Source organism: Meriones unguiculatus, chromosome 18 (genome assembly GCF_030254825.1).
Source record: "Meriones unguiculatus strain TT.TT164.6M chromosome 18, Bangor_MerUng_6.1, whole genome shotgun sequence".
Taxonomy (NCBI): domain Eukaryota; kingdom Metazoa; phylum Chordata; class Mammalia; order Rodentia; family Muridae; genus Meriones; species Meriones unguiculatus.
The window spans coordinates 20,854,930-20,866,984 of record NC_083365.1 but is presented as its reverse complement, the minus strand read 5'-3'; the positions used below and the strand labels follow the sequence as shown (position 1 = coordinate 20,866,984).

The window sequence follows — 12,055 nt, the reverse complement described above, 5'->3', positions numbered from 1 at the left end:
CCAGAGAAGAATCTCTCCATGGAATAGTATATCTAAATTAAAAAACAAAAAACAAAACAAAGAATACTAATGTCTGTAAGGAAAACACCAACTCATATTCAGAGGCAGAAAGATCAGAACAACATTAATCTTTTCCTAACAACCCTCAAAGCCAGGGAAAGTTTGGAGTAACATATTGCAAGCTCTGAAACTGTCAACCAAAACTGCTCAGCTCCCTCCCCGCGAAGTTATCTATTAAAGCTGACAGAGAAATAAGAGTATTCACGATAAGCACAAGTGAAGGCAATTCATGGCAACTGGGTCAGCACTTGAGAAAGTTCTTAGAGGAACACCTCCCAGGGGAAGAGGAAGGTCAGCTTTACCCATGAGAACCCAAGAAAGCACACACTGCCGGAGGAGCAGAAAACTGGAGGGTCAGTCATATTTACCAAGGCAAGTCAGCGAGCATCTGGGAACTTCAAGAGAGCAAGAAATGAACTCCCAATAACCAGAAACTAACAAATCCTCAGCAATAGTAAATCTTGAATAACAGCCTCAATAGTAACCCCAATGGCAAACTGCTTTGGCCTTTCAACTTAAAGACTAAACTGAATTTAAAAAAAAAAAAAAGGGAAGCAAAGGGAAGCGGTAAACAAGCTGGCATAGTAATTCCGGTGTCTGAAAGGTTCAAACCAAAAGTAGTCAGAAAAGATAAAGAGAATAACTACATATTAATAAAGGACATAATCAAGAGGACATAGCTATTGTAAATATCTATGCACAAAATCTTGGGGCCACCGATTTCATAAAACAAATGTTCAAAGACTTAAAAGGCCACACAGGTCCCTCCACAGTAATAGAGGAGACTTCAGTCCCCTCTCTAGTACCTAGAGAGGTCTTCAGTCAGAAAGGCAGTAAAAAGATCATCTGGCCCTAAGATGTGTTCACCTCTTATATGAAGATCTAGAATAGTTCCAGGGTATAAAAGTTTATACTCCTTGAAACTTTCAAAGGTTTATCTATGAAACATTATAGACATGGTATTTGGAGGAAAATACTACCATCATGACAATTTTATCAAGTATATCAATGGTTACCTACCAAGTATTCCTATGGCTTTGGAATGGTACTTCTCACTGTCTGATAAAATAATTCATTTTCAAAGCTGGATGTAGTGTTCCCTGTACTTGAGAGGCAGGAGGATCTCTGTGAGTTCAAGGCCATCCTAGTTTATGTAACAAGTTCCAAAACAGCCACGGCTATATAGAAAGACCCTGTCTCAAAATACCAAACCAACAATTCATTTGCAGGTATATTAGCTGAGTATCCTTCAGCAGTTTTACAGTTCCATAGCTCATCTGTAGCTGTGGTCCTTTAGTTTCCTCCCACCTCATATTTATATGTCTATGTCTGGACTTGCTCAAGTTTTTTTCTTGACCAAGATTTATCCACTGAGTCTATTTGTCTTTTTTTCTTTTCCTTTAAAAAAAAAAAGCAATTACTGAATTCATGTGTTCATTCTGTTTTCAAATTCATTACATTCTGTTCCTATCTATTATTGGGCCACACACACTGTGTGTGTGTGTGTGTGTGTGTGTGTGTACTTTTCTGTGTAGCCATGGCTGTCTTGGAACTCACTCTGTAGATGAGGCTGGCTTCGAATTCAGATTGGCCTGCCTCTGCCTCCTGAGTCTGCCCAGCTTTGTTCAAGTTGACTATTTAACAAAAAAGTATTTTAAACTCATTTTGGGTATGTATGAATTCATTCCCTCTAGAGAAAATTTTAATTTAGACTAGAAAAACAAAACATTCTGGTGAATTAACTTTTAGAACAAAACTATTGGATTCTAAATGGAATCAATCTTAACCCATATATATTAGTAACACTTATTCTCATCAAATTTCAGAAAATTTGAAACAGCAATTAAGCTTCTTACCTCTTTTGTAGTACTTGCTCTTCCAGGTTCATGATCCATACAAAACGGGCCAGTTTTCCATGCTTCTGTGTCTCCACAGTCACAGAAACCCCCTCCAGTAGAAGTGTGCATCTGGTAAATGACAAATGAGGTCTTCATGAGCCATACTCATTCACTAACACTTCTATCTTAGTTGTATTTAGTATAACAGAATCGGGATAGGACAAAAATCATTTTAGTTATATAAGTAATACAACCACCTGATTATTTTAGCGTAACAAAAATGGGCCTTCTAAATGTACAAGTTTTTGAAATGTAACTCCACATTTTTAAAATGTTAGGTTTTTTTATTAAATTTGAATTAATGGAGAACAGATGGGAAAGTAAAAAGATTTTTTTTATAATGCTTGAGTATGAATTTTCTTTTCTTTGACATGGATGTTTAAAAATCAATATAATGATACATAATAATTTGAAAAACATTTAATACAGTATCTTGATTTACAATAATTCCTACAGCAACTACAATATTTTTCCTTTCAGTGTTCCTAGGAAAAAACCCTAAAATATACTAATTCAGGTAGAAGAGAATGGTGACAATGTGATCTGGACTTTTCCTGAGAACTTCCCCTCCAGGAAGGAGGCACAAGCCCACCTGTGAGCCACACTCAGCAGCCACGATCACAGAGACCTTTCTTAGCTTGAATTCACATAAAAACTGCAGGCCAGAGTTTGCTCAAGCTGCAATTTATTGACTGTTCTAAAGGATGAGCTTCACTCATCTAAGATGCCTTTCAGAAAACCTCAGAAAATGAAGGTTGTAGATTCTAAAATAGTTACCCCCAGAATAAAAACAAATCATAGGAGGGAATTTGGTTAGAGGAATGAAAGCAGGATTATTTGAGCTTCAGAAAGTCTATAACTCTGAAAGAGAAGGGAAAGGGAAAGCAACAAGAAAATTAACCATTATATGGGTAATGGAAAGGACTCATAGAACACTGAGACTGCAGCTGCACAGGGCACATGCCTGTAATCCTAGCATGTGAGAAGTGAAAGCAGGGAGATCATAGGCCAAAATCGTTCTCAGTTACGCAGAGGTCCAAACTAACCGGACTATATGAACTGGGGGTCGGGGGGACCCAAGAACAAAACAAACAAACAAAAATACTTGAGAGTCGTTACAAGATCAAAAAAGAGAACAGTAAAATATAGGCCTTAATAATGAGGCAACCAATGAAAAAGTAACAAGAAATAAGACATGTGAAATGTCCTGAGATTTGATAAAGATATCAAAATATATTTTTAAAAATAAATGAACATTTTGAACAAAGGCAAATATGAGTAGAATAGGTAATATCACAAAAGCAAAGCACAAAAATCTAGTAACAAAAATTTAGCAAATCTTCCAGGCATGGTGGCTGCACATCTTTAATCCCAGTCCTCAGGAGGCAGGCAGATCTCTGAGACTGAGGACAGACTGGTTTCCATAGAGAGTTCCAGACCAACCAGGGATACACAGTGAGAACTTATCTCAAAAAAATTAAATGAATAATTTTTTTAAATGTCAATAAAATAAATGACACAAACCAAATTTAAAAGACAAAAAAAAAAATTTTAGCCATCCATTATGATCCAAAATCCCACTCTTACCAATGAGAAATAAAAACTTATATCAATGAAGACTTGTATGTCAATATAGTAAAATGATAAATAATAACACCAAAACAGCTATATTCAAAAGCTCAAGCCAGGATCTGGAGAAATGGCTCAGCAGTTAAGAGCAGAAGAGTGAGGTTGGATCCCCATACCCATCAACAACGTCAGTTCTAGCATACTCTTCTGCATACATATACACATGCAGCCAAAATACTCAGACTCATAAAATAAAAAAATGATTAAAAAAATCTAGAAACTTTCCAATTGCCACCAACCAGTGACTGAATAAATGAACCAGCATGTGAGTACAATGACTTACTACTCATGGCTGATCCATGATCTCAAAGACATTATGTACATGAAAGAAGCCAAAAAGAAAGACTACACACTACACAATTTCACTTAGATAGGATTTTGAAAAAGCTTAAATATAGGGAAAGAAAGCAGATCAGTAGATGCCAGGAGCTAGGGCACCACACAACTTTTTCTACGGATGTTTCTAGCTTAATATTAGCAAGTGCTTGTTACTAATATAGCACATAAATTCATGTTTACAATCTCATAAAATGGGATACTTTTTATGAGACCTCAATAAGCCTGACCAAACACTTCAAAAAAAATTAAGGTGTAGTGACATATGCCTTTAATCCCAGCATCTGGGAGACATATGCAGGTACATCTCTATGAGTTCAAGGCCAGTCTGGTCTACATAGTGAGTTCTAGGTCACACAAGGAAAATAAAATAATAAAAAATTGAATATTAATAAAATAACTAAATAACAAGCATTTCTAAAGTATTTAACACAGCAGTAAGGAAAGGCAAAGAAAAATGAAAAAGATAGAAATAAATAGTACATAGAAGAAACAAGGGCTTGGGTAATGCTCAAATGTCAAAGTATGACCTAATATCCATGAAGCACAGGGTTCAATCCCCACAACCAAAAAAACAAAGTAATGACAACAACAAAACTCTGTACATTTAAACTCTGAGAAGATGTTTCCAGAAAAGCAATAACCCCACATCTCTCTTGTTGTTTTGAGGCAGGATTTTCTGTATAGCCTAGTAAGACCTTGAGTTCTTGATCCTGCCTCAGACTCCCTGATGCTAGAATTAAGAACTACAGGTATGTGCCACCATGCCCAGCTCTCATGTCCTTCTTGTGTTAATTTCTTTTCAGATTTATTATTTCACATAAAGGTCAGAAGAGGGCATCAGATCCCCTGGGCCTGGAGTTACACATGCTTGTGAGCTAGCATGTGGGTGCTGGGAACCAAACCTGGGTCCTCCACAAGAGCAGCCTGTGCTGGTAACTGCCATTTCTCCAGTATTAACGCACACCCTTTTAATGAGAATATAAACTGGCCCAGCAACACAAGAACTGACCTAAATCTATCAAAACTTTGTGAAAACAACCTGCAACATCACAAGAAACACAGATAGTCAAAATCTGAAGTATCTATAGTAGAATCTTGTGGAAACCTAAAAAAGAAGGAAATTGTGATATTTGCTACATTTGAACCTTGAGAGCTTTATGCTAAGTCACGCCAGTCACAAAAGACAAACCCTGCCTGATTTCAATAATATAAGGAACTTACAGAAATCACATTCATAGAGACAGAAAGTAGAATAATGGCTACCTGGGGAAAAGCAAGGGAAGGAAAGAAAAGAAAAGCCATCACTTAAAACATTTGTGTTTTACACAGTGAAATAAATTATGGAGATGGATGGTGGTAATGGGTACACAATATGAGTTTAAAAACTTAATGCCAGGCTAGAAAGATGGCTCAGAGGTTGAGTGCACTGGCTGCTCTTCCAAAGGTTTTGAGTTCAATTCCCAGCAACCACACGGTGACCCACACCCATCTATAATAAGATCTGGTGCCCTCTTCTGGCAGGCAGGTGTACATGCAGACAGAACACTGTACATAATAAATAAATATATCTGTATACATAATAAATAATAAATCACATATACATTTATTATGTGTAAATGTATATATAATAAATCTTTAAAAACAAATACATAAAAACTTAATGCCACCTGCCTGCATACACTTAAAAATAGTTCAGATAGTAAATATTATATCCATTTTACCACAATAACAGAAATGGGGAAATCTTTCACATGCACATGAATACATACACACAAGTAAATAAGTAAAATAAATGTAAATTTGTTTGTTTTGAGACAGGGTTTCTCTGTGTATAACCCTGGCTGACCTGGAACTTGCTTTTTAGACCAGCCTAGCCTTGAACTCACAGAGATCAACCTGCCTCTGCCTCCCAAGTGCTGGATTAAAGGTATGTGCCACCACGCCCAGCTATAAATGTAAAAACAAACAAACAAAAAAAAATTTTTTTTTTCTTCAGTTTTTCGAGACAGGGTTTCTCTGTGTAGCACTGGCTGTCCTAGACTCACTTTGTAGACCAGCCTGGCCTCAAACTCACAGGGATCCACCTGCCTCTTCCCATCTGAGTGCTGCGATTAAAGGCGCGCGCCACCACGCCCAGATAAAGTAAAACATTTTAATAAAATAAAAAGGTATGAAACTGAGAGAGGTGCTTTACACCTTAATTCTAGCCTCTGGGAAGCTGAAGCAGGAGATCAGCCCGAGTACTCAGTTACTTTCGAGTCATCCCTGTCCATAGCGTCAGGCTGAAGGGCCAAGTTGACGGTCTTCTCATGGGGTTCCTGACAAGTGGAGGGGCGCCTAACACGGACTCTGTTGCTTGCTTTCGGATCACTTCTCCCTGTAAGGGCTGCCTGGCCTGGCCTCAGGGGATGAAGATAGGAGCAGTCCCTGTGTGACTCGATGTGCTGGGAAGGGTTAATGGGGTGCGGGGTTCCCCTTTTCTTGGGGGAAAGAGAGAAGGGAAAGGAGGGGAGGGTGGGAGGGACTGAGAGGAGGGAGGGGCACCCTCAGGATGTAAAGTAAATAAACTAATAGGAAATTTTAAAAAAATTGTCTTAAAAACAAGGGGAGGGAGGCTGGAATCTAGTTCAGTGATGAGAGTGTATGTCAAGACCCTGGGTTCAACTCTCAGCCTCACATATTATGTTCATTTAAATGGTGGTGCTCAACCTTCCTAATGCTTTGACCCTTTAATACAGTTCCTCATGTTGTGGCGACCCCCAACCATAAAATTGTTTTCATTGCTATTTCATAACTGTATTTGCTACTGTTAGGAACTAATGTAAGGATCTGTGTTTTTCTGATGGTCTTAGGCAACCCCCCAAAGGGGTTGAGACCCACAGGTTGAGAACCACTGCTCTAAAGCAACACATTATTGAACATAAAAATATGTAAACATAAAATAAAAATAAGTTACTTTTATTTTAAAAATAATATTTAAAAAATGTAAACAGAGGACCCCCTGTTTAAGACACAGTTTTACACTGCAGCCCAGGATGATCTGGAATTGACTGTGTACCCTGGCTAATCTTGAGCTCATGGCAGCCCTCCTGCTTCCCAGGGCTGAAATTACAGGTGTAAAGCACCTCTCTCAATTTCATACCTTATTTTCTAAAGTCTAAGAGTCAAAGATCAGCTTGGCCCAGTGGCACACACCTGTAATCCCAGTACTCACGGAGACAAAGGCAGACAGATATTTGTGTGAGTTCGAGGCCAGCCTAGTCTACAAAGTGAGTACAGGACAGCCAAGAGAAACCCTAACTCGAAAACAAAAAGAAAAGAGTCAATGACGAGAATAACACAACTTGATCAAACAGCACGGAAGTTATGGCCAAGTTCACATCTAAGAGTCTTCTGGTACCCTGGTTTCTGATACCAAAAATCAGGCCTGTTTGAGTTGATGGTCTTTGTTTTGTTTTGTTTTGTTTTGTTTTTGAGACAGGGTTTCTCTGTGTAGACCTGGCTTTTCTGTAACTCAGAGATCCATCTGCCTCTGCCTCCTGAATGCTGGGATTACAGGTGTGTGCTATTACTATCCAGCAAAATTGACAGTCTTTTACTGAACACACCTCAAAGCCAATTAGAGCATACCCAGAGATGAAAACAAATCCATCCACAATCTCCTTTTCTGTCCCTTTCCTATTTTCTTATCTCTATCTGATTTGTGTCCTGTTTCCCCACTTGACTATAAACCTTTTGTGGATGAAGTTCAGATTTTGTATATTTTATACATTCCATGCCTTTCTTTCATAGTACTTGAAACACAGAAACTTAATAACATTTGTTTAAATGAATTGGGGTCCCCTATTAAAAGGACCAAAGAACAAACAAAGCTGGTAGAAAAGATTTAATTATAAGAATAGCTATTAGTGTCAGGTATGGTGACATAGTCCTCTACTTCCCGCACTTGAGAGGCAGAGGCAGGTAGATCTCTGAGTTCAAGACCAGCCTAGGCTACATAATGAAACCTTGTCTATAAAACAAAAACAAGCAAAACAGCTAGTAGGGTATGTTTTAGCATCAACCTACTTTATATATTCTAGAATTCAGTTCTGCATGTGAATATATATTTGCATATTGTCTTTCAAACGTAACAGCATTCAGAGCTCATGTCTGAGCTCTCCAAATATGAGAGGCTGAAACAGGAGTATCACTGGCAGTTCAAGGCCAACCTGTACTAAATAAGTGGTGAGTTCAAAGACAGCTGTGTTAAAAAGTAAGTTCCAGGCTAGCCAGTACTACAGAATGACAGCCTGTCTCAGAAACAAACAAATATTTTAGCATTTAAAAAGTGTTAGAGCTGGGACTATAGCTCAGTGGTAGAGCATTTGCCTAGCATGTATGAGCTCTAAGTTCAATTCTCATTATTCAAAAAAAAAAAAAACATTAACTGGACAAAGTTTTATAGCTCCACAATAGAGCCCTGGCCTGGCATGTGTATACAAAGCACACTGATTCAGTCTCCAGCTCTGCAAGATCAACCAATAGGGACTGGGACTCAAGCCCTACGTCAGTGCTTGCCAATGTGTGTAAGCTCTAAGTTCAACCCCCAGCACACAAAACCCAACACAAATAAAAGTGTGCATTTACCTATGCAATACACTGAAAAGGAAACCTTTGAATAATGTAGAATATAAATAAAAATTACAGTTGCTTTTCACCCAACATCTGAAGATGGAATCTGCCCTTGCCCTGCTCTCCTCTGTCCCCTTCTTATTCCTTCCCATTGTTAACAGCTGTGCTTCTTTCTTTTATAAGGTATTTCTAGTCTAAAATATCTGCACAAGGTAAAGGTAACTGACAAAGTTTAACAATGAAATGAATGCTACTAACCTATAGTTCAGACTGAGGGAATTTCAGTATTATTAAAGCTCCCTGTTGTGATCAACTATAAAAATGCTCCATTTTCCCATGTGCTCTCTCCTTTGAAGAATAATTTCTTTAAGCTTGTAGACATAACTTTTTTATTTGTTATTCAAAAGGCTGTCTTTTTATGTAGCCCAGGCTGGGGCAGAACTTTAATATTTACAAAAGATACAGACTATGTAACTTCAAAATGTTATTTCCATTTTACACAGTACTTGAAGCATATTATACATACAAAGAGAAACATCAATTATCATGTCTGTCTGAACCCAGAATACAAAACCAGCACTATTATTTGAGAAATACTTTTAGCTCTAATAACAATACTGTCTAATAATTCAACAGAAAGGGCAGAGCGCGCACACACACACACACACACACAAACAAACTAAAACCTAAGTTTTTAGAGTATGTATTGCCTCTACTATACTCAGGAGGTTCCTGAGAACTGCTAATTAGAACTGCTAATTAAAACAACTTATAGGGGGCAAATCATCTAAGAATGTGGGAAACTGGAACTCACAAATACAGTTTAAGAATCTCTAATGGGGAGAAAAGTTGGCTCAGCAGATAAGAGCACTGGCTGCTCTTCCAAAGAACTGGGTTCAATTCCCAGCACCTACATGGGAGCTCACAACTGCCTGTAACTCCAGTTCCAGGAAATCTGACACCATCATTCACACACATACAAGCAGGTAGAACCAATGCACATAAAATAACAAATAAATAAATAAATATTTCTAATTAGTATAATCATTTCATATATTATCCAAGTATGATTAAAGATCCATATCAGAGCTATTCATTAGGAAATGAAACACTAATCAAAAATTTGCACTTGAGAGTCATCAGATCTATATTTTTCTTACCTTGTAACGATGGTTTTTATGAACACTACTCTGGAAGCAGTCCATACAGAGCACACATGTTGGATCAATTGCACAATCTCTGAAAAAGATAAATAATTAGATTCCAAAAAACAATGTGCAGTGACACCTAAGGCATGACTACAAAACAAGAGATCTTCCTGTGTGATCCACAAAATGAAGACAAAGATGCCCCCAAAGCTGAGTTCTAAGAACACGTTGAGAAAAGACAAAGCTGCTACCATCATTACAGCCTCATCTTTAACATGTTTGAGTGCACAGGATGGTCAGTTTATAACTTAGAGCTTTACCTGGCTTTAAACTGTTACTTATGTAAAAAACTGTATGAAAATTGCATGAAAAATTATTTTCCTTCATTATCTGCCATTGCTGCCCTCTAATTTACATGTACATTTTACAAACACTGTGCACTCTAACTGAGGTTTTCAGTAAGACAAAATTCATTGGGTACAAGCACTATAGAGAGAAAGATTTTTCTCTTAAATATTGACAGAGTCCAAACACCTGCAACAGGACCTGGCACGTAAGAAGCAATCACGGGCCAGGCACAGTGGCGCACGCCTATAATCCTGCAGCTCTAGGAGGCAGAGGCAGGGAAATCTCTGTGAGCTCAAGGCCAGCCTGGTCTACAAAGAGAGTCCAGGACATCCAGGGCTACACAGAGAAACCCTGTCTCAAAAAAAAAAAAAAAAAATCACTGAGTCAACGAAACTCAATCTCTCTCCTTTTGAACTTTTACAAAACATGATTCTATTCCATATTTTCAGAGAAACGTAAGAACAACATAAGTTATTACAAGGTACAAAATTAAAATTTTTAAATATTTGAAGAGACAAAATTAAAACATTTAAAAATAAAATTTAGAGTTGGGTGTGGTGGCACTGCATGCACTCTTGAAACTAAGCAGGAAAATCACTGAGAGCTGAAAGACAGCCAGAGCTATGTAGTGAGTTTAAGGCTAGCTTGGCCTATATATTAAGACCCTGTCTCAAAAATAAACATACAAAATGAATTTTAGGGTTAGAGGTAGAAAAAAAGGAGGAGGGGAAAGAGAATGAATTTTAAACAGATGACAGGACCTAAACATTGCCCAAAATTCTGTAAAATCTGTAAAAATATATAATATTATCTGTTTAAAGCAATTTTAAATTTAAATTTCACTTTTAAGAATTCCATATGAGCATTGCATTTTACATAATTTATATGCCTCCCTCTTCCTCCTCTAACTTATTCTGTCTCCTCCTCCACTCCTCTCAAATTCATGACCTCTTCTTTTTTACTGACACACACACCCTACTGAGTCCATTCAGGGTTGCTCAGATGTGTGTGTTTAGGGCTGACCACTGGGACTGGATAATCTACCAGGAGTTTGTCCCTGGAGAAAACAGAGTCTCCCTCTTTCAGCAGCCACTGATTGCCTCATCTAGGGGCAAGACCTTGTGAAGTCTTCCCATCCATGCTGGCATGTTAATTGGTGCTATCATTATGCAAGTCTTGTTCAGGATACTGGACTGTTGAGATTTCATGGGTGTAATTTCCTTGTCGTGTTAAGAAGACACTATCTAGTATCAGGTGTCCTGGTCTTTTGGCTCTTAAACTGGCCCCTCTGCCCCCGCTGTCACCTTTTCTGGACTGTTTTGTAGCTATAAGGGGTAAGTATAAAGGTTGCATTGTAGATGAAATCAATTGGGGCTGAGTACCCCATAGTCACTTATTCATTCTGACAAGCTGTAGGTCTCTATAATAGCCTGCCTCAGCACTGCTGACACTTTTGAATAATTAGTAATTTTGTTGTTGTTGTTGTAGAGGGAGCCATTCTATACATTGTAGGACACTTAGCAGCAGTCATGGTTTCTACACGCTAACAGCCCCTAACTGTCACAACGTTTCTAGGAAATTTTGAAAAGATAAGGGCTACACATATGCTTTAGTTGAAACTGGGCTTTGTTTTAAATTGATAAAAGAAAAAAACAAATTACTATACAACATAACAAAACAGAATACAAATATAAGAGCTAACAAATTTTGTTTTCCTGAGAAAGTAACAGTATAAAGAAACTGTTTTTGAAAACTATGAACTAAAGGCTGAAGTGATTAGCTCAGTGGTTAAGAGCACTGGCTGCTCTTCCAAGGGACCTGAATTTGATTCACAGCACCACATGGTAGCTCACAATTGCCTGTAACTCCAGTTCCAGAGGACCCCTTTTCTGGATTCTCTGAATGCCAAATACATACATGGTACGCAGTCATAAATGCAAGCAAAACACAAAAAAATAAAAACATTGTAGGATTCAGAAAAAAAACACAAAAACTCAAGTGAAGCCAAAATGACAGTCA

At 37.9% G+C, this 12,055-nt stretch overlaps 1 protein-coding gene across 2 annotated transcripts in view; it reads right to left on the bottom strand.

The window, feature by feature from the left end:
* Ubr1 (ubiquitin protein ligase E3 component n-recognin 1) overlaps positions 1-12,055 on the bottom strand; it is a 117,995-nt gene that overhangs the window by 87,692 nt on the left and 18,248 nt on the right. For both annotated transcript variants that reach the window (XM_021639393.2, XM_060371705.1), the window contains exons 3-4: positions 9,701-9,779; positions 1,917-2,027 (exon numbers count right to left, since the gene is read on the bottom strand). In XM_021639393.2, coding sequence (XP_021495068.1) covers positions 1,917-2,027; positions 9,701-9,779 — 190 coding nt within the window. The remainder of the gene's footprint in view (positions 1-1,916; positions 2,028-9,700; positions 9,780-12,055) is intronic.